Source organism: Vigna angularis, chromosome 3 (assembly GCF_016808095.1).
Source record: "Vigna angularis cultivar LongXiaoDou No.4 chromosome 3, ASM1680809v1, whole genome shotgun sequence".
NCBI classification, from domain to species: domain Eukaryota; kingdom Viridiplantae; phylum Streptophyta; class Magnoliopsida; order Fabales; family Fabaceae; genus Vigna; species Vigna angularis.
The window spans coordinates 24628560-24652184 of NC_068972.1; the positions used below are offsets into that span (position 1 = coordinate 24628560).

At 34.1% G+C, this 23625-nt stretch overlaps 3 protein-coding genes across 4 annotated transcripts; 2 read left to right on the forward strand and 1 right to left on the reverse strand.

Moving 5' to 3' along the window:
* The first annotated feature begins 1346 nt into the window (after window positions 1-1346).
* LOC108345864 (uncharacterized) lies at window positions 1347-7185 on the forward strand. Its single transcript, XM_052875339.1, has 3 exons — window positions 1347-1869; window positions 3369-3567; window positions 6794-7185. Exons 1-3 carry the CDS (start codon window positions 1814-1816, stop codon window positions 6965-6967), a joined length of 429 nt encoding a protein of 142 aa, XP_052731299.1. The 5' UTR covers window positions 1347-1813; the 3' UTR covers window positions 6968-7185.
* Window positions 7186-19141: 11956 nt separating this feature from the next.
* Window positions 19142-21874, reverse strand: LOC108345967 (outer envelope pore protein 16-4, chloroplastic). Of its 2 annotated transcripts, none has more exons than XM_017584846.2 (6): window positions 21653-21811; window positions 21525-21576; window positions 21387-21418; window positions 21257-21290; window positions 21107-21174; window positions 19142-19495 (listed from the first exon to the last, which is right to left on the reverse strand). In XM_017584846.2, exons 1-6 carry the CDS (start codon window positions 21722-21724, stop codon window positions 19361-19363), a joined length of 393 nt encoding a protein of 130 aa, XP_017440335.1. In that variant the 5' UTR covers window positions 21725-21811; the 3' UTR covers window positions 19142-19360. The 2 variants fall into 2 exon arrangements, with proteins under 2 accessions (XP_017440335.1, XP_052731300.1); XM_052875340.1 differs by lacking the exon at window positions 19142-19495 and adding an exon at window positions 19502-19915 and having other exon boundaries at window positions 21653-21874.
* Window positions 21875-21926: 52 nt separating this feature from the next.
* LOC108345968 (60S ribosomal protein L22-2) lies at window positions 21927-23399 on the forward strand. Its single transcript, XM_017584847.2, has 2 exons — window positions 21927-22225; window positions 23079-23399. Exons 1-2 carry the CDS (start codon window positions 22011-22013, stop codon window positions 23221-23223), a joined length of 360 nt encoding a protein of 119 aa, XP_017440336.1. The 5' UTR covers window positions 21927-22010; the 3' UTR covers window positions 23224-23399.
* The last annotated feature ends 226 nt before the right edge of the window (window positions 23400-23625 follow it).

Here is a 23625-nt window from a genome sequence, read left to right on the forward strand (position 1 = left end):
GTGTGCGATTGAGAAATACACACAAGAGCAATTGATTTTTAGAGTGTAACAGTGAGGGTTTGAGTGAAAGGGAGTCGTGTGAGGTTGCGGAGCTCGGTGGAAGTTTTGTGCAGTGAAGAAGATCAAATTCCAGGTATGGGGAGCTAAAACCAATTGTTCTTGATTTCATGTATTTTGTTTGAGCTGTGGTTCGATTCTTGAATCATGAGTTTATTCTTGAATCATGAGGTTGGGTGTTATCATATCTGAAGGGAGTATTGTGTGCTTAATTGTTAGAACGATGAAATGGAGTAATATATTGTTTATGAAATTAAATGGATAGGGAATTGATACTGGAGATTCTACGACGTGAATTAGAGGAGGGTTGTATGAAATGGGCAATTGATATTGCATTGGAAATTGTTGTGTTATAATCTGGAAATTTGGAAATTTGTATGATATCGAGGCTTATAAAAGTGAATAATTGGGCATATTGTTGAACCAGTATTTTCTATTTTAATCTGGAATGTTTTTGGTATATTGGAATAAATCTTATGGTTGTATATTGACAAAATGAAGTGGGAAATGATGGGATTTGGATATTAAAGAATGATTGAGTTGAAAGGTTAAATCCTACCAATATAATGTGAGTAATGTGAGTTGCTATTGTTTCATATTAACTTTAACTGGGACAAATTCTGATGGTATATTAATATGTGTATTGAACCAAAGGGGAACCCAATGTAAGGGAGTGGTGACTGTAATTCTGAATTAGAATGTGCATTAGTTTGTGAATGTTATGCAGGATGGAAATGTTAGTCTGATGAAAAAGATATATGCTATGAGACGTGAAACATATGAATGAACATGTGTTAGACTTAACTATATAAGAAGGATTGTATGTACTGTTATATTTTGATTGAAATGATTAACGTAGCTAAATTAGTTAAACTTGGAAATAATAGGTACCAGTATATTTTTCAATCTGTTTTGGGTAGGTGGTAAATGAGTTCAAGCTAACTTGTATGACATAGATTCTAGTGAGACAAAATTATGAAAAATGGAATAAGGGTTGAAATAAAGTTCAGGTCGAGCTCAGGTCTACACGGTTCTGTTCAATTTAAGGCCACCGCAATCGTCTGCTTCGTTCAGGTCGAGCTCCACCGTCAACCTGTGTTGTGCTGTCTAAGTTTCTCTAAACCATTGGCTGCACCGCTGTTTGCATTGACATAATCTCTAGTCGGAAGCATTGCACAACCACTGTGCTCTGTTTTGCCTCAATATGAGATTGATCTCACAGCTCCGAACCTTCCTATTCTTTTCTTTTCTAAATTGATTTTAAATTTTTTTAGCTATTCTCTCATTAGGTCATTCAAATTGGGGAAGAGAACGTGCGTGATTTGTGGAGAAAACAGCAGTGAGTGAGAGCTGCGGGGAACCAAAAAGGGTTTTATTTTCTTTTTATTTCTTCTTCTGAACCGAGAGAAACCCAACCCTCTTTTTTTATTTGCTTTTCTGAAGACTTAGGGTTTGGGGAAGAGGGAGTCGTGGTAAGAGAGAGGAAGGGAGAGTATTCAATACCCAACCCTTAACGTGCATGATTCGTGGAGAAAACAACAGTGAGTGAGAGTCGAGAATGGAAAGGGTTGATCGAGTTTTTTAAAAATGCCGTATCGCAAGAGGGTTATTCTGAGAGTAAATTGGGGAAATATTTAGGGATTTCAGGGGTTTTGAGGGCAAGCACGGTGAGCGAGTATATAGAGGCTGGGAAAGGTGAGTAAGGCAGGGAGAAAACAAAGATAATCGTGAGCCAATGAGAAAGTGAAGGTTGAGCATGGGAGGTTTAGAGAATTCGCGAGGAGAGTTTTATCGTGCGGGAAATCGAACCAGGTATGGGGGAGCTAACTTGTTTGTTGTGTTGATAATTGCACGAATATGTGATTGATGATGAAATACAGTTTTCTTGATAATCTATGATTTTGAATTCATGCTCTGTTTTTGATATGGTGCTGCCTTTGTTATTATTGTTTCCACTTTTTGCTGTATTCTGAGAGCTAATTGCAATTTGAACTGCAATGCTTATAATAATTGGATATTCTGTGTGTTCTAATTTGGGTTGCAATAATGCGTGAAAGGTTGGTACCAGTTGATACTTTATTTTGCCCTGATTTGGGTTAATATATGTTATCTTCTTGGCTGTGAAGGAATTGAATTTCGTGAGGAGCTTGTGACCTTGGCTGTAAATATATGTTATACTTTATTCTGTCTGACCTTATGTGATGATTGATTCACATTCTGTTTGATTGCATTAGTATGATTACGTGGTGTTATGTACTCGGAAGTTCTGGCGTATTGATCGCTTACGTTGCTCCACTTATATATTGTGGTTGTTTGATTGTTAAAGCTAGCTTGACTGGTGTGAGAATAAGTCTGTTTGGCTGTCCTTGTGTGATGTATGATGGTAGGGGTTGTCCGAGTCCAAGGGTATAATCGGTATCGTTATAGCTGGTTGTGGTGAGTGCCAGTGAGTCATGAGATAGCTAGTGTGCTACTTTTGTCATTGTACGTGAGTATAAAGTGGTCATTAATGAGGTTTTGTAAATTCCCGTGAGTGTTAAAGGTCTTTCTTTTGCCTGTGCGATGTAGTGGAAAGAGACTCTCTTCGCCTGTGCAAGGTAGTGGAAGAGTTGGGTTCGAGTGTTGCACCTTTTTGTCTATGTGAGGCAGTGAGGAGGGAAAAGATGTTTCGTCCCTTAGCTCTGGCTCGTTGCTAAGTACAGTGTTTGGTGTGAGATTCATCGAAGTTGTTACTTGTAAGTCCTTGAGAAATAGGGGAGACAGGTTTGGTACTGTGATGGCAGGATGACTTGACCACCCTGTTGTGGATATTAGAGTGTTAGAAGAGTTGAGAATAGATCGCTAAGAGCATGAAGTCATGAGTGATCGTGTTTTAGTCACTAATTGTTATTTGGAGAGTTATTTCTTTGTTAATTGTTTTGCATGCTCTTATTTCTCTATGTTATTACTGTTAGCTCACCCTATTGTTTGTGTGCTGCGATAATCGTATAACGTTTGTGCTATATGGGAGCAGGTGATGATGTCGTTGTTACATATGTTGTGTAGGAGTGACGAGAGGGTGAGGAAGATTAAAAAGGGGAATTTTGTCAATTATTGTTTTGAATAAGACTTTCGGATTCATTTGACGACTTTTTATTGTATTATTTTATAATTTATATTTCAAGTAATAAGTCCTCTTTTTAATTGATTTTTGAAATTTTGACTTTATCACGTTTTTTCGTAACACCTGAAATTGGGGTGTTACAAATTTCATTTATGAAATTGAGTAATTGGATATAGAAAGATTATTTTGGATTTGTGTGCTCTCTCAGATTGGGGTTTCAGCACAAGATGTCTCTCCGAATAAAGGCAGTGGTAGATAAATTTGTCCAGGAGTTGCAGGAAGCGTTGGATGCTGATATTCAGGATAGGATCATGAAGGATAGAGAGATGCAAAGTTACATTGAAGAACGTGAACGTGAGGTTGCGGAACGTGAGGCTGCTTGGAAGGCTGATCTTTCTCGTCGAGAGGTATCTACTGATTACCCATTTCTCTCAAATTTGTAATCTTTTTAATTCTTCTTACTTTAATGTGCTCTCTCCTAGTGGGATAAGACTATTGCTGTTGTAATAGAGGTTGTGAAGTTTGAGAGTCTGTGTGGTTGTTGTTTTTCCTGTGTGAAGGTCTCAAACACACGTTCATTTCAAAGATACAGTTTGTTACTTCTCAGTAACTGAAGCCTTGGAACGTCAGCCAACTAAGTGCAACGTTTATGCAAATACCCTCTTTGTTAATCACGGAGCTTCTCAAATTTTGACCTGTAAAATTGAACGTTGTGTTCTTCCAAAAGATAATATTGAAAAGACCTATTAATAAAATACTCTTTTATCGCATCAATAATTTAACATTTTAACTTCATAATAAAGCAAAATAGAAATCATAATAATAAAGTTTGATAATACATTAGTACTAAATAAGATCAAACTACATAACCGATCAAATCATATATAACTTTATAAAAACTCAACTTATTAAAGTGATAACATTCTAAAAGGGAGTTAATTTCTTCAATTAATTTGAGTTTCCAGTGAAACATTTTGTGGGGTCAATATGAGGGCTAAAATTACTTATGATTTCAAACTCACTTCTTGATTTCAGAGTTTTCTCAAGTTTAATGTTTTTTAATGGATAATTAACTCGTTTGGCCTACCTGGAATCATAAGAATTTACTTAAAAGTTTGACAACCATGGTTGTAATGTGCATTCTACATTTCCTTTCACATAGACTATGAGTAACTCCGATACCATTTTGAGAGAGCGAAGTCTAACCCTAACTTAAACTCACATGACTGATTTTTAAGGTGAGATTTATGTTTACTTATTTACTATAATTTGATCTTATATCTAATCTATGTAGGCTCTTTAACACACTCTCACATGTCGAGAACTGAACATCTCAAGCGTGTGGGATTAAACTTGAGTAGGATAGGCTCTACATTACTTTAATACTCTATCTTAAGAAAGTGAAATTTAAGTCTAACTCAATCTCATAAAACTAGTTTGGTAAGGTGAAGTTTGCACTGGCTTATAAATCATAATTTGGCTATATTTCTAATCCATATTGGATATCCATATACATGATGAATAACTATAGACTTCCTCTCAACTTTTGTTTTTGGTTCAAGTGAGGACTGACTACAAAGGTGGGCATTGGAGTAAGTCTATAGGGAAGGGGATGAACTGCATTACAGGGTTTATAGTATGTGTCCTACAGCCTGACCTGTGTCATTGGGACACTCCCCATAGCTAAGCTTCTGATAATTTTTACATATAATAATTGTCTTTGTTATGCGAACATCTGAGGAAGTTGAACCCAAATTATTTTGTTACTGTTGCTGCTAGACTCTAGTAGTACTTTGCACAATAATCAATAAAAGATGTCAATGGTTGTAAAATACTGATTATGGTTGATCAGATGAAGTGAAAGAATACTGTTGTTCCTAGTTTAGTTTTATTGGTAAAACTCTGGTTAACTTCCTTTTATCAGCTGAGCATAGAAATGGCTGTGCATGAATTATGGCTTATATTTTTAGGTAGGTAGTTCTCAATGTCTAAATATAAACAAAAAAATGGGAATGTTAACTGTGTTTTACACTTCTACGGGGCATTGAAATGGCTTTGCATGAATTATGGCTTAAATTACTAGGTAGTTTTCTATTCGTCTAAAAGTACATAATTTTTTAAACAAGTCGTTATTAGATTTTTGTCTTAGTATTTGTACCCTTTCCTAAATTTTCTGCTAGGCTCCTCTGGTATTTATATGCAAGATCTGTGATAGCAATGTGGCAATGCCAATTTCACTTGACTTTTGACAGGAATCCTGTTATGTGACATATGACCTACATTTGGTCACGATGTAGCATTTCATTTTATTTTCCCAATTTCTAAATTGTGAGCTTGCATCTCTTGTTTTGGTGAATAATTGGCAAAGTGAAATGCAGTAGATTAATTTGAAGTTGATGATATATTGATATTGATGCAATTTCAGTGAACTGCTTCTGAAATTGAAGAAAGGAAGCAAACTGGCCTTTAGGCACTTGAAATTATACAAGGAAGTGATTCTTTAACTAGAACAATGTGAGGTTGATTATTTTGTACCAGATACATTGATATTGTCGAATTTTAGTCTAATGCTTCTGAAACTGAAGAAAGAAAGCAAAGTGGCTTTTAATCATGAACAGTTTTCGGAGAAATGATTCTTTATGTATCACACAATCTGAATAAATGAAGCTTTTCATCCCCCAAATTTCTGTGTTTGACACATGATAAACCCCTTAGTAGGAGTTATGACTAAATTAATATTTTGGAACAAATCTAAATAAAAACAACAATCCCTAAAACTTTTGCTTCATGGTTGCAAGAAGCAGAATAAAGAGTGTTAGAATTGCAAAAAAGGGTTAAGCAGTAACTTAAATAGCTGACTTGTAAGGTTTTAGTTACTATTATTTGATTTTTTTTCTCTAGTCCATATGAGATCTTTGACACATTCCTCACATCAAAGAATGAACATTTCAAGTGAAAAATTAAATATTTGTGGGTGAGTCCTATAACAGATAACATAACATCTTGGAATGACTTTGATATCATTTTAGAAAGTGTGGTTATAAATAACTCAACCCCATAAAATTGACTTGTAAAGTGAGATTTACAGTTTATTTAACCTTATTTTTAGTTAATGTGAGATCCTCAATAAGTATCTAAAATCTGAATCATGACCTTTATATGAGATCTTGAAATTCCTTTGCCCTAGGAGTATGCCTTTGGCCTATTGATTTAGTGAATGTTGTTCTTGCAATCAATTCATCAGTTGGCACCCAGAGAAGCCCCTCTGCAAAATGTTTCTTCCTTAGACTAGAGCGTTATATTTTTCAGGCATTTCTACTCTACACCAAACTTCTTTTTACGTCTTTAATGACTGATAACATGTTTCAGACACGTTCCTGGGACCTAGTTTATGTTTTTGTGAAGATGTGTTATATCATTCAGTGCCCTATTTTACGTTGTGAAAATGTGTGCTACATTAATATTGTTGCATTTGGGAATATGAAACAAAAAGGATTGAAATTGACCGAACATTCTAACAATATTTCTATTTACCAAACAAATATCTATTGTATAAAATTTCCATTTATGACCTTGCAATTAAAGAACAAAAAATCAGACATCCTCACTGTCCTTAATTTTTTAATGTTCCAGGCTGAGATTGCCCGACAAGAAGCAAGGCTGAAGATGGAGAGAGACAATCTGGAGAAAGAGAAAAGTGTGTTGATGGGAACTGCGTCAAATCAAGATAACCAAGATGGAGCTCTTGAAATTACTGTAAGTGGTGAAAAGTACCGTTGCCTCAGATTTGCCAAGGCAAAAAAATAAGGCTTTGCTGCGGTGACAAAAAGGAAATGTATGATCTTCACTTTTTCACCTCCCCCGGAAGAGGACTAGTGCTGCCGAGGAGCCCACACGCAAAGCCAAGCTCAATTTATGCACCTCTAGGAACAATTATTGAAATCAAAACTGTTCAGTGGTGGTTTATACAATTCCTGTTGGGATAGTGTTTTATGACTTGCTCAATTATTTTATTGATTTTTTTCTATGATGTTAATGCTTTGTTTTGCTGAAAATACAATTTTGGCTATATAATTAATTCTCAAAGAATAGTACGCGAGAAGATATTAGTCTGAAGTATCTATTGAGAAAAAATGACAATCAGCCAAGATAGTTTTGACAGCAGATTGCATGGTTTCTAAAAAGGAGTGCAGAGGAGGAAAAAAAGACCCTAATGCATACTCTATTTTTATGGTGCGAAAGAAATTTAGAGTACTAAAGAAAAGAAACGAAGGGAATACAAAAGAAAACAAAAAAAGAGTGAAAATTAGAATTGTTTAGATGATTTGAAAAAGAATAAAAATGAGTAAAAAGAAAGATGATTTTATTTGTTATTAGTAATTTTTTTATTATTATTAATACTATTAAATACAAAAAGTCATAATCAGCTATATATGTAAATAATGAATTTTTTTACCCCGGGTCCATTATACTTTCAGCACAAATTCATGTCGTTCCACCCCTGCAAACAGTAAATAGACTAAAGCAAAGTAAACAAAGGTTAAAGAACATTATTAAAAAGATTCCATAATTAATTATGACAGGAGCAAAAGACTAGTTTTGTTTTATTAATTAATCGTAGTTACCACCCATTCAAATGTGATGCAGAAAAGTTTTGTGTGAAGCAGGCTGCAACTTATCTCTTTTTTAATTGAAAAAAAAAAGGAAAATAGGTAGGACTTTTGCCATTTGAGAGCCCATTCCCGATCAAGTTATTAATTGCACTTTTGTTGTTCCAGATGAGTATTAAAACTTTATATGATAAATTCATTTATTAAATATTTTATTTCATACTTTAACTAATAATTCTTTTTTATACTTCGAATATAAAGCCATATAATTATACACTCGTATAATTAAAATTAAAAATATCTAATAAATATATTTATCACCACAATTTTTATTACTTTTCATTCCATAATCTAATATTCAAATAAAATATTTCATACTTTTAAATTCAGTTTTACAAATTTAATATTTAATAAACGCTACTTTTACTATTTAATATTTAGCGATTAACATTCAGTATTTGGTATTATTTATTTATCATTTAATATTTATTATTTAGTAATTAAATTTTAATAATTTTATTTTAATATTTATCATTTCATGATTAGTAATTAATATGTAATAGTTTGTCTTTAAAATTGAATAACTAATTAGTACTTAATATTTTTTATTTGAAATCCGGTATTTAATTATCAATATTAAAAGCTTAATGTTAAAAATGTTATCAAATATTTAGTATTTACGTTCAATGCCTAATACTTAATTTGAAATATGTATATTCTAATTTTAAATATAATTCACTGTTAAATTAGAAAATATTGAAAATATTTTAACGTGAATAAAACATTTCTAATAAACATATTTATAATTTTGTTTTCAAAACATTTTTTTAATGGAAAGAAATTGTAAAGGTTTAAAAAATGGTATTTAAAAATTAATAATGTGTTTAAAACGGTAATGTTTGATTATTTTAATATTAAAAAGCTAAAGTATAAATAGAAGTTTATAAACTAATTTCATTATTTAAAAAAATATCATCTTTATAAATCATTTTCCTAGAGTCTATATTTTTTTTTAAGTTTCTCACTCTCCGTCCTTTTATTTGAAGATTGAATACTACTATAGTATCTTCACGATGAGTTCTCCAGTTCTAACTGATCAGTTTCTCCATTTGAGTAAGTTGATTTTCTACATTTTTTTGGTTTGTCTGTTTTTTTTTTTTTTTTTTTTTTTTTTTTTTTTTTTTTGCATGTGAGTTCTATTGCTTGCATGTGATATTTGAGTATTTTATAAGAATCTCTACTGATCATTGATGTTAATGGTATGTTTTGATCATGTTTGTGTTGTTTCTAAGTATAAATAGAGCTTCTTGTGCATTTAAGGGAATTTTTGTCTTTAAGTTATTTTAGTTGTCTCACGGGTAAAGGAAGCTACTTGCATTACTTTTAAGATATAGATACATTGTAATTGTTAATTGTATGATTGTATTGTGATTTGCCTTCATGATGAAGTTGTGATGAAATTTGATAGGTTGAGTTGAAATTAAGTTTTTATTTGACTCACTTTGATGTTATATGATGAAATTTGAAAAATATTGTCTAATTGACCTAGTTTGGAGAAGACGAACGAAGCTTGGAAGAAACCTGCATCTGGCAAGCTTGCATCGAACTCCAAAGAATCTCTTTTATTACGAGGAGATGATCTCTTTTATTAGGACAAAGTGCTCTCTTTTATTTTTATTACTTTCTTTTATACTTATTTCATTTTTTCAACCCCAATTTCAAACTTAGGTTATCTTTCTCCAAATAATCCAAAAATATAAAAAAAAAACAAAATCAAAATAAAAAAAATTAAAAAATTAGTTTTATCATTAACTTGTTTTAATGTCTTTTTATGTCGTGTAATCCTCTCTAGGTTGTAACCTTCAAAAATCAAAAAAATTAAAAAATTAGTTTTATCATTAACTTGTTTTAATGTGTGTGGTCGAGTCGTGTGAAACCTATTTTCAAATTATCCAAAAAAAATAAAAAATTAATTTTATCCTTTACTTGTTTTTTATATGTCCGACTCCTTGTATATTGTGACATTCTTTTTTAAATAATTCCAAAATATAAAACATGTAAAATCTTTAAAATAAAAATCAACCAACATTTTCAAACAATTTTTTCAAATAGTTTTCACCAAAAAAGCAATTACATGATCGCTCATTCTCCATTATAAATGGTGATACATATGATCAAGGTCAATTTCCATTATAAATGGTGATACATATAATCAAGGTCAATTATTGTCAACGTCCAGATACAAAATAATTTATAACTATTTCCAGACAGTTTTTCGAAATAGTTTTTTCACAAAAAAAAAACTATATAATCCATTTTGAGTGATAATACATAGAAATGAAATGAAATAAATCCTTTTCGGATCCATATATATATATATATATATATATATATATATATATATATATATATATATATATATATATATATATATATATATATATATATATATATATATATATATATTTATTTATTTTCTTTTGTGGAGTTTTTTTTTTTTTCATTTTATTTTTTGAGAAAATAAATATTTTGAAAATCACGTCTATTTTTTACACATTTAGTTAAAAGTATTGTTTTTGGACTAGCAAAGTAAGTTACTTAAACATTCCCTATACAGACTCTTAAACCTAAAATTCCTCATTCTTTTTGTATTTTTTCAGAATAAAACGACTCTAAAGTTCTACTTTTTTAAGTCTATTAATTATTTTTTTATTTACCGTGCGGTCATGATTTCGATTGTTTAAAAACATTTTAAGTTTACAAAGTTAATTTTTATTAGGGAAAATGAAGGAATGGGAAATTCTTTCAAGAGGTGTGTTTAGGATAAAAGATGCGTTGATTTTCAATAAGATAATAATACTCTTTGCAAAATGGATCGCAACTTGTTTCATCGAACGGAATCATCAAAAGGGAAGATGTGCCATTTTAATACGGAACTAAATTCATTATGTATTAATATGTAATACATGAAAGATACGCTGTAAAAAAGAAAGAAAAAAAAAAAAAATATATATATATATATATATATATATATATATATATGTCATCCAGGTAAAAATCATATATCTTTATACAATGTTTGGGATAATTCAAATAATGATTTTTACATGAAAGTAAAATCAGTATGTATAAATCCCTACATAATTTTTACAGAATAATTACTTCATGTGCCCCCAAATACATAAAGAAATCACCATGCAACAAATAAATAATCAGGTAAATACTAAACATTGTTTCATCAATATAAATAAAGAATATAAAACTGTATACAATTATCTTTTAAAATGTTAGGAAAAAAAAGTTATATTTTGTTTATCAAACTTAATCACCATTAATATAATTTTTTTGCAAACTCTAATTTTAAATGTTTACTAATCCTTTCAAATCTTATAAATCTATAACAATGTTATTTTAATCATATAAATCTTAATATTATAAATTTATTAAAATCTAGACTAGTCTTGATTATAAAACTTATTTTTTTTAAAATTAAATATGTTTTTAATCCTAAAGTTAAATATGTTTTTAGTCCCTAAGTTATTGTATGATTTTAGATTTCGTTCATCTTCGAAATTTTGATCCATTCTCATCCTTATCCTTCTAAAAGTGTAAGAATAGTGTCTTTTCTTCTTTATTCATGTGGGTTCATTCTGGTGGGGGCACTCTTTCTTCCTTCATCTTCAACATAGTCATGACCAACATCAAGTCCAAGAATAGTGCCACTTCTACCCAAAGCCATGGTCGACAAAGCTGGCACTAGCTTCACCCTACTTCACGCGATGTCTTCTTGACTTTTAGATCCACGACAATGTCAACCTATGAGACCCTATCGGCAAACCATGCGACTCCGAACAACCGTTTTATCTTCAATGAAATCAATCCCAAATCAACAAGACACTTTTTTTGTTGTTACCGAACGGTAGAAAGCAGGAACATGCCGAGCGGTAAGGGAGATGAAGAGTATCGAACGATTGTAGACAATAAGGTTACCAAGCTCCAGAACGGCTGATGGCAGAATGACTGAAGGCTACCGAACGATTATAGGCGTGAGGTTGCTGAGCGGCTTTATACTACCGAACAATTGTAGATAGTAAGCTTACCAAGCTCCCGAACGGTTGATGGCAGAATGGCTGAAGGCTACCGAATGGTTATAGGCGTGAGGTTGCCGAGCGGCTTTATACTACCGAACAGTTGTAGATAGTAAGCTTACCAAGCTCCCGAACGGCTGATGGCAAAATGGTTGAAGGCTACCGAACGATTATAGGCGTGAGGTTGCCGAGCGGCTTTATACTACCGAACGGTGGAAACATGGAAACCGTTTGGTTGTAGTGTTATAGTATTTTTGAATAGTTTGTTTTTCTATTTTTCCTTTTTTCTTTGTATATATAGTTTTCTTCCGCTGTAACCCAAAATACTTTTTCTTGAATTCATTCACATTTTTTCACCTTTCTCTCGAGTTCTTGTTTTCTCTCTTTTCTCAAACACTCACATAGTATCAGAAGAAAGAAAATAATTAGGGTTCTTCTTTTGCCCCCTTTCTTCATCTCCTGTTCTCTTCTCATGGCTATCTCAATTTCTTCCACCGATCATCTTTCTAATCCTGCCCACCCTCTGTTTCTTCATCCCGGTGAGAACCCAACCCTAATACTTGTCAATCCTCCTCTCTCCGACACCAATTATCAACAATGGAGGCACGATATGCTTGTCGCTCCTGAAACCAAGAATAAAGACAAATTCGTTCTTGGTACCATTTCTTGCCCTCCTCCTAATGATGTTCTTCATGAAGCCTGGAAAAGATGCAACAAGATGGTGATCTCATGGCTGACGCGCTCCATGAATCTACCCATCAAACAATCTGTTATGTGGATGGATTCTGCGTACGAGATCTAGACTGATCTCCTTCAACGTTTTTCTCATGGCGATAAGTTTCGCATCGCTGATCTCCAAGAAGCACTTCAATCTTACAAACAAGGTGATTCTACTGTCTCTCAGTATTATACTCATCTTCAAATAATTTGGAAAGAACTTTCTTTGTATAAGACCATTCTTGTCTGCACCTGTAATTGTCCTTGCAATTGTGGCTTATTGACCAAGATTCAACAAGAGCGCAACGATGATTCTGTCATCAAGTTTCTCCATGGATTAAACGATGAATTTTCCCAAGTCCGTTCTCAAATTATGCTAATGGAACCTATGCCGACTCTCCCTAAAATCTTTTCTTTGGTCCTTCAACAAGAATGGGAATTTCATAATTCCTCCTCACAAATTCCACAAGATTCAATGGCTAACTTCAATTTCCAAGACCCCCAAAACAAGACTTCTAATACCTCTCGTGGTGCGTTTTTTGGTCGTGGACCTACCACCAAATTTGGTGGTCGTGCCAAATACTGCGATCATTGCAAAAGAACCAATAACACCTCTGACAATTGCTGGATCAATTATGGCCTTCCTCAAGGTTATAAACCCACCATCAAACCGAATTCTGCTCTCTCCAATCCCTCTACCAACCTGACTGATGGCGTTTCACACACCTCCAATGGCTCCTTTGTTGATAAAACCCAAGTTCAATGCAATTTTTCTCAAGAACAGTATGACGCTATTCTTGGCTTGTTGAAACAGTCTCAACCTCCTACTCCTAGGGAGGCTAGCATCAATCAATGCACTCCACAGTCATTAGGTTCTTTTTCTAAACCCAATTTTTCTTCTTGGATTATAGATAGTGGAGCTACTGATCATATATGTTCTTCAAAATTTCTTTTTAAGTCTTTCCAGCCTATCACTCCTATTTCTATACGCTTACCAAATCACAGTTTTGTTACTGCTAAATTCTCAGGGACTGTTATTTTAGGCAATTTGGTTTTGTACAATACTCTATTTGTTCCCAATTTCTTTGTTCATCTTATTTCTATTTCTAAACTGTTACATTCCAATAATTCTTTCATTGTCTTTCATCAAAATAGTTGTCACATTGTGCAGATGGATACTTACCAGACGATTGGAGTAACTAAGAAATACCAAGGACTCTTTTATCTTCTTAGTAATAATACCATAAGTACTTCAGAATTAAATGTCTTTCATTCTGCTTTTCATAATAGGTCTAGTGATTCTTGCAATTTGTGGCACATGAAACTTGGACATCCTTCAAATAAAATTTTCCAAACATTAGTTTCTCAATATTCTTATATTTCTTTTCAATCTATTGATGCTTGTGCTTTTGCAAAACAAAAACGTCTTCAATTTTCCGTTAGCAAAACTAAATCTCCTTGTTTCTTTCATCTCATTCATGTTGATATTTAGGGCCCCCTTTCTATTACTTCCATTGATGGATATAAATATTTTTTTACCATTGTTCATGACTATAGTTGTTTCACATGGCTTCTTCTTTTGAAACACAAATCTGACGTTAAATCTTTACTTCAAAACTTCATTCTTTTAACTGAAAACCAATTTTCTTGTAAACTTAAAATTATAAGATCTGACAATGGAAAAGAATTTCTTCTTAATGATTTTTATTCCACCAAAGGCATTTTTCATGAAACTACTTGTGTTGCTACTCCCCAACAAAATGGCATTGTTGAAAGGAAGCATCAACACATTCTCAATGTTTGTCGATGTCTTCTTTTTCAATCTAAAGTTCCTAACATTTTTTGGTCTTATGCTATAAAGCTTGCCATTCATATTATTAATAGACTGCCAACACCTTTTCTTCAAAATAAATCTCCTTATGAACTAGTTTATTCCATCAAACTTGATTTTTCAAATCTGATAGTTTTTGGATGCTTATCATACTCCAGCTCTGTTACTGCAGGACGCACAAAACTTGATTCCAGAAGCAACAAATTCATTTTTCTTGGATACAAATCTGGAACCAAAGGGTTTGTGTTGTATGATTTGCATTCACATTCTACTATTGTTTCACGAAATGTCCTTTTTCATGAACATATTTTTCTCTATCAAACTTCTTTAACTTCACCTTCCTCTCCTACACATGATGATATTTCTGATGTTATTCTTTTTAATTTTCCAAATCTGACCCTTGTTTCCACTGCCCCAAATTATCCACCTAGTAACACTTTTAATCATACTTCTGATAGTATCATTTTTCCTACTGTTGAACAAAGAGTTTCTCTTAAAAACAAAACTAGACCTAAATATTTAGATCATTACTACTGTGGTACTACTTCTAGCATTACCTCATCCCATACTACCCCGTATCCTATGCATTTGTTTCTTTCTTATGATAATTGTTCTTCTAACCATGCTTCTTTTTGTCATAATATTTCTGTTGAACCATTTTCCTTTAAAGAGGCCAACAAGTTTGAATGTTGGCAGCAGGCTATGAATTTTGAACTTTCTGCACTTGAAAGAAATCAAACATGGACTTTGGTGAATCTCCCTGCTGGTAAGAAACCCATCAGCTGTCGTTGGGTATATCGTATCAAGCATAAAGCTAATGGCTCTATTGACATATATAAAGCTCGTTTAGTGGTAAGAGGTTTCACTCAAACTGAAGGATCGGATTACTATGAAACTTTTTCCCCTGTTGTTAAAATCACCATTGTTCGTCTTGTTCTTGCTCTTGCTGCCATCAACAAATGGTTTCTTCATCAATTAGATGTTGGCAATGCCTTTCTTCATGGTGATTTAACTGAAGAAATATACATGAAGCCTCCCCTTGGTCTTTGTCCGTCTACTCTTGATCTTGTTTGCAAGCTTCAAAAGTCTCTTTATGGTTTAAAACAAGCCAACAAAAAATTGGAATCACAAACTCACATTAAAATTACTTTCTATCGGGTATACACAAAACTTTGCCAACCACTCCTTATTTATCAAACATTCTCCCTCTACTATCACCATTATTATGGTCTATGTTGATGATATCCTTCTTTCTGGAAATAACTTGTCTGAAATCACTACTGTCAAAGATCATCTCCACAGCAAGTTTCACATTAAAAATCTTGGAGATCTCAAATATTTTCTGGGATTCGAAATTGCTAGATCTCAAGCTGGAATATGTATCAATCAAAGAAAACACTGTCTTGAATTGATTTCTGAAGCTGGTATGTTAGGATGTAAACCTGCTCCCACACCTGCTGATCCTTCTGTCAAACTTCATGCTGATGACAGTATCCCTCTCACAGATCCTTCTTCTTACCGGCGTCTTATTGGACGATTACTCTATCTCACTAATACGCGGTCTGACATTGCTTTTGCCGTCCAACAACTTAGCCAATTTATTTCTACTCCTCGCCAACCTCATATGCAACAAGCCATGAGGATCATTAGATATTTAAAGAATGCTCCTGGTTCTGGTCTATTATATGCTACTGATAATTCCTTTTGCATTCATGCATACTCTGATTCTGATTGGGCTACTTGTGCTACCACTAGAAGATCCATCTCTGTTTTTTGTGTTTTACTTGGAACTGCTCTTATTTCTTGGAAGTCAAAGAAACAAACCACCATTTCCAAATCTTCTTCTGAAGCCGAATACAGGTCCTTAGCTTCTATAACTTGTGAACTGCAATGGTTGCAATATCTTTTAAAAGATCTGCATATACCATGTCCGACTCCTTACTCAGTCTATTATGACAACAATTATGCTATTCACATTGCCAAGAATCCCACCTTTCATGAAAGAACCAAACATATAGACATAGACTACCACATTACTAGACAAAAGCTTCAAGATGATCTCATCAAGCTTCTCCATGTGTCTTCTACCAATCAAGTTGCGGGCGTTTTCACCAAATCTCTTTATCCTTCTCCTTTTAACACTATTACTTCCAAGCTAAACATGCATAATATCCATGTTCATCTTGAGGGAGGGTGATAGAGATCTTCACAAATCGCTTCTTCCGTTGTTACCGAACGGTAGAAAGTAGGAACATGCCGAGCGGTAAGGGAGATGAAGAGTACAGAACAGTTGTAGACAATAAGGTTACCAAGCTCCCGAACGGCTGATGGCAGAATGGCTGAAGGCTACTGAATGGTTATAGGCATGAGGTTGCCGAGTGGCTTTATACTACCCAACGGTTGTAGACAGTAAGATTACCAAGCTCCCGAACGGCTGATGGCAAAATGACTGAAGGCTATCGAACGGTTATAGGCGTGAGGTTGCCGAGCGGATTTATACTACCAAACGGTGGAAACATGGAAACCATTAGGTTGTAGTGTTATAGTATTTTTGAATAGTTTGTTTTTCTGTTTTTCCTTTTTTCTTTGTATATATAGTTTGCTTTCGCTGTAACCCAAAATACTTTTTCTTGAATTCATTCACATTTTTTCACCTTTCTCTCGAGTTCTTGTTTTCTCTCTTTTCTCAAACACTCAAATATTCACGACAATGTCAACCTACGAGACCCTATCGGCAAACCATGCGACTCCGAACAACCGTTTTATCTTCAATGGAATCAATCCCAAATCAACAAACCAAACTATTGCTTATTGCAGTCATTCATATGAACGAAAGAGTAATTTAATGATTATTTTCGACTGAAATAATTCTAACCGAAATAGTCACTGATTGTTTGTAACATCTACAGTCCAATGAATTCTTTAACTGGGTCATATATTTTATGTCTTATCTGTATCCCAAAGAAAAAAAATCTAAGATTGCATATGCTCTAAAGTTCAAAATTTTAAAGTTAACAAGCATTTTTAGAAATATGCATCATTGAACTCGAACATTTTGGTTGAATGTAAGAAACGACATTCATTCAAGCTGTTTCCACGTGTCCAATTTCTCTTGTTTTGTTAAAATTGGATGTTTCAGTATAGGGATACATATTGTTGCCATCATTTTCAATGTTGATTATGTTGTAACTATTGTATTTATTATTGAATTTAATACAACTCTGTTTAATTTTTTCTTATGTAGGAATTTAAGAGATGAAGCCAAAGGTGTTCCTTATATATATGTTGAGCCTTTAGAACTCCATGATGAAGTTCTCAAGTGCAATCCTGAAGCATTTGAATACAGCACTGGAGTTAAAAGAGTGCTTGGTTTCTGCCCCGAATATCACTAATGTGGATTTTGTTTCAAATCTAATGGACTTGTTGTTGCTCATTGTTCTATAATAGTGTGACAAAAATTGATGATGTGATTTCTTTGCACTTAGGAAAGTTTAGTCATGTTGAGATTTATTATGAAGAGAAACTGTCGTAATAGAATGAAGTCTGATTTCATATTGACAAATTACTGCCTTTTGTACCTTTCAAGATGGCTAATGTGATTTGTTTTTGTGATGTCAAACTTATAAAGTTGTTTACCTTTTCCACCTAAAACTTATGTTTTACTTTGCTCTTTAGGCTTTCCATTAAATAATTTAATGTTTGCTTATTGTTTATTGTATTGGTCAAGTTTCTCAGGTCCTCTTAATGAGCAGATCTCTGGCAGTGCAGTACCTAAAAAAAGGTAATCGGAATCAATTTTTTTTCCCAAGTCAGACTCAGAAAGACTATAATGCAACACATAGTGGCCAGCTTGATAATTTTTCCACAAATGTATTAATATATTATATATTATAGTGTTAGTTGATATTTGATTTTCTTTTTTAATTTTTCAAAATTGCATGGCAAGATATTTCCACGTTGTCTTCTAAACAATCGAAATTAAAAAAGAGAGACGGGATAAAATATCTATAGCACCTAATTCTACTGAGCTTCAAGGTTGGTGCATGCTTGTTTCCTAGAAATCTTACTTTTTATTATTGTCTGTTTGTTATCTCTATGTTTGTCATCACATTTATGAAGATAAACGTGTTGTTGCTGTTACATGCGTAATCAACTGGTATTTGTAATTTTTTCTAGGTGCCCACATTCAAAGGTTTTGTGAGCTTTTGGAGGATTTATGCAGCAAATCTGAACTAAATAGTGATGACAAAGGTGAAGCAAAATGGTTGTTTGGAGTCACATGATTCGTTGGTGGAAGCTCGCTAGTTGACACTGCTGTGGATCTAGAAGTGAGGAAGATGTCACGTGAAGTAGGGTGAAGGTGATGTCAGCTTTGCAGATGGTGGCTTTGGATAGAGGTGGCACGACAGTTAGACTTGATGTTGGTCTTGTATTAAAAATGGAGAAGGAAAGAGTGTCCTAACGAGAATGAACCATGCACGAAGAAGAAAAGACTTTCCAATTTTGACCCTATAGTTTAATGTTTTTTCTTTTAATTTTAATTACAATAAAAAATAAAATTAAAATTGATCTTACACATAGCACACTATTAACCACATCAGAGAAAAAAATTATTGTCGTTGACCATGAAAAAACTAAATATGACACATTTTACAAAGAGAGAAATGAAAATTGATCAAAGTTTTAGAGAGAAACGAAAATTAAAATCGCATGATAATTTAAAGACTAAAACATATTTAACCTTCTTTTTTTATTATGAAAATTCTGATAAGTAGTTATACTTCAACATAATTTTTTTTAAATCCACAAAATTTGGTATCTTCTAAAATTTCAATAGAATACATTCCTAAATATACAATATGCAAAATTTGCCAAAAACCAGAATTTTGCCTGTTGATGCCATTAGAGAAAATTACACGTCTCTAATATTCTTTGTCCAGGCTACTTATGTATTTTAAGATGTTCTAGAATAGTCGGCTGCAGCACAGAAAAGAGAAACCAAACCAGCCATCCCAATCACCTGTGTCCAATTTCGCGTTCCAGCAGCAGCAGCGGCGCCAGCAACAGCACCACCAATCAAACCGTTGACCTGTCGGGGAAATTTAAAAAGAAAAGGAGGACATTTAAAAGTAATTTCCAGCATATTATTGAACCATGTTCCTCTTACATTGTTCATCACATCACAGTTATTTCCAGCATATTATTGAACTCGTGCCTCCCTACACGACTTTGGTACTGTGTAATCAATTACTAGAGCCTAAAAACGTTTGGTGGGTGCACGACTTCATCCTATATATTGAAATTGATGTGGTATGATTCTACCTGTAAAGACACTAGAGCCACAACCGATTTTTGTTTTGATGGGTCAGGAAGATCATACTTGAACAATCGATAAGAGGATGTTAACAAATGCAATGTGAGACCAGAGGATATGAGACCAGATATAGGCAATGTGAAACCCATAACAAAATAGAGCTTTGCAAGAGCAGCAGAATATGAAATGTGAGACCTGCATAGTCCTTGTGGATTTTATTATTGAAGTATTATGTGTAAGACAGTAACAGAAGCATTGGAGTTAATATTGAAACACAACCATTTCAATTGAAAATAACCATGGTACTGCATCTTCGGAAAATTATGTATTTGTGAGGCAAGTTCTATAAAGCAGTACCCCAAATGTATCTATCAACTAAATTTTATAAAGTTAAAACTCGAGATACTCACAGGATATGTATGTATCTAGGAAGAATGGACATGTGCGACACTAATATTTGTTTGCCAATTTTGGACTACCTGGGCGGAATAGGATATTCATCTGTCTGCCTACACCTATTCATCTTTGCTTACTTGAATGGAGTGTCTTTGAAAGTATACATCCTGTTTCCTACATTGCTAACCTGGGAAGATGCTGACAGCACGAAGCAGTATTGTGGCAGCCCATCAAGTATAGCCAAGAATAAGTTACAGATATCTAAACATCTGACAAAACTGAAGGAATGTCTAAACCAATCGGAGCCCTTTTATTGGCATTCTTAGAAGCACACATACTATTTCTCTGTACTGTCCTTAAAGACCAAAGTCCAAGCTACATTACAGGTCTTGCATTGTCGAAAAAATTACAGGTCTAAGCTTCATTAAGGATGAGAAGAGAGCAGGTGTCTAAAATATGTACCTAGGCATTGTACATGTGCAACCTTAATATTTTTTGCCAATTTTAGACTACATGGGCTGGATAGGTAGGAACATTCATATCTCTGCATATACTCATTCGTCTTTGGTTACTAGAGTATATTGTCTTTGTAGACATCCCAGTGCATCTAAACCCTAAACCATAAATCTTGATATTTATAAACTGTGAGAAAGCTCTCGGTCATCACCAAGCAGTGTTGATATTTATATATATCAACACAACTGGCATGACTGAAGCAACGTATAAACCCATCTAGCAAGAGAAGCATAAAATCATCATTCATTGTCGTTACAAGAAGCATGCACTCGATTTCCTGACACTATCATTAAAGAGCAAAATCTAAGCTTCATTACACGTCTACAATGATTGAAAAATGCTACGCTGTAGTGTTGTGGCACCACTTGCATTGCCCAATACAAAATCTATATTTCGTCATATGGCGATTGAATATTTTCTTTATCATTTGGTAACTAAAGCAAAAGGCTCAAGAGAAAGAATGAGTGAACTAACCCAATCATTCCGCCCCCTGTATTTCTGAACCCCGCATCGCGTAATGCTGAAAACGCCAGCTACAAACCCTAAAACCCCAAATCAAGCAACGTTAACGCCACAATAGGATTCTTACACAGCCCAAACACATCTTGAGCATAGATAGATTACCGCATCGAATCCCAAAACTGCGAACCGAGTTTGCCTGATATTGGCAACCCAAAATATGTCATCAACTCACAAAAAACCCTACCACCAGCTTTTGAAAATTTGATAAACAACAAAAAAAATAATCATTTACCACAAAAGAAGCTTTAGCAATGCCTGTTAGACCTGCACACATAAATGGATGGTCACGAATTAGCAATTGAAAATCGAAGGAGGATCCATAGTAGGAAAAAAGCCGCATTAGTAGTACCCACGTATAAAAGAAAATTACCCTGTTGACGAGCGTCGTAGGGACCAGAGCACAAGCCCCAGATTGCACCGGCCTGAAGAACAATTCAGAGTTTCTTTCATTAGTTCTATTAATTTTCGATTGAAGCAAGGAGGAATAAACGATGTTACCGCTCCGACACGAATAATAGCCTCGACGGCGAGGGAGGAGCACGGAGCGACGCCGTCCAAGTTTTCTTCCATTTTCTCTCCGTCGCCACGTAGGCGTGTAGAATAGAACAGCAAGGGAGGGGAAAGTTTTACACAACTGGGCCTGCTTTTTTGGGTCTCGGCCCACAATAATTTTTTCTGCCCAAATATTTTGGACTGGGCTTATAATAAACAGTTGAAACGGCAGGTGTTGCTGCCGTTTTACAGGACATAAACCCTAGTTTATATTAGTTTCTCTGTGTTTGTGCCCCTGCTGCTTATCACCGTCACGAGGGAGAGAGACTGTGCGTGTGGCCGAGGGAGAGAGAGAGAAGCGAAAATGAGCGGAGCAAAGGGGAAGAAGAAGGGAGCTAGCTTCGTGATCGATTGCGCGAAGCCTGTTGAGGACAAGATTATGGACATTGCTTCTCTCGAGAAGTTTCTTCAAGAGAGGATTAAGGTCGGCGGCAAGGCCGGTGCACTCGGCGATTCCGTTACTGTCACACGGGAGAAGAGCAAGATCACCGTTACCTCTGACAGCAACTTCTCTAAAAGGTTCATTCTTCTTTTTCTTTTTAATATCCTATTCATCATGCTGCTCTTGTATGCGTTTTCTTTCGTGGGAGTGGATTTTTAACCCGCCATAGCATTTATCAAAATCTTGGGGCTGTATTTTTTTCGTGTGGTTATTCATGGTTAGTTTATGTCACTGTTTAGTTAGCTGAGATATTTAAATTTTAGAGAGAATAGATCTAGCAACCTGTTATTGACACTGAGATAAGCGTATTAAGAAAAAGTGCTAAAGTACTTAGCATAAAGCTTCATGTGTTTTTGGGTTTTTCAACCAAGTTTTCTAGCATATGCGTTAGTAATTTTTGTACTGAAAGATTGGTAATTGGGTTTAATGCTGAATGTGGTAATAATGTTGTGAAGTGCTTCAGTTATTTGTATGCTTGTATTATTTAGTCGTGTACGATTCAAAAGGTGTTATTTTTAGTGCTTATATTGTGAATAGTCAGATTGCTTACCTGTTGTATGTACGCTCTATCCTGTTTGTATTTTGAAAATATTGCCTTGAGTTCACAACAGGGATTGCCTTGCTATCATGTCTCACTGTAAGCGTCAATATTGTGACTTGTGAGAGTCTTTTGAAGAAAATGGTAATAAGCGTGAAGCCTCAGTTTTGATTTGGGATGTTATTGTGATTAAGTATGTGATAGTGTGGTTTTGCTTTTTAATGTTTAAAGTGGAAAAATTCAATCTTCCCGTCCATTTGCTTAGTTTGCTGTAATTTGTTTTCCCTTAATCCCCCGCATGAATTAAACTCGTTTCTTTGTAACCCAATTTCTTTGGGTGCTAGTAATTTCCTTTGCTTATATTTTTTTCATTTCATCAAAACTTTTCTCAGGTATCTGAAATATTTGACCAAGAAGTACTTGAAAAAGCACAATGTGAGGGATTGGCTTCGGGTGATTGCATCCAACAAGGACAGGAATGTCTATGAGTTGAGATATTTCAACATTGCTGAGAATGAGGGTGAAGAGGAAGACTGAAGATCCAATTCTGTCTTGAGGCATTTCCATTAGGATTAGTAATTGTGGAGTCTCATTTTATCATGTGTTGTTTGACTTGTTACTTGTTTAAATATTCCTGTGTTTAATTTGGAATCGACTTTATTATGCCTTCATATTAAGTTTTATAGTGATTATTTGAGAGGTTTTCATTAAAATGTTTTAGTTTTTCAGATTAAGGATTCAATATGTTTGGTCCATCTTAAGCATTGTACTTCCTCGAATGTGAGTGTAATTGCTGGACAACACTAAATATATCCAGAGCCATCATAGAAAGTAGAAATGGCTGGTAGTATCGATGCAGAATGATATATACCATACAAAAAGGCTGAAGAAACTGAAAAGGAGGAGAAATCATTTGATGGATCGCTTTTGTAATCGATG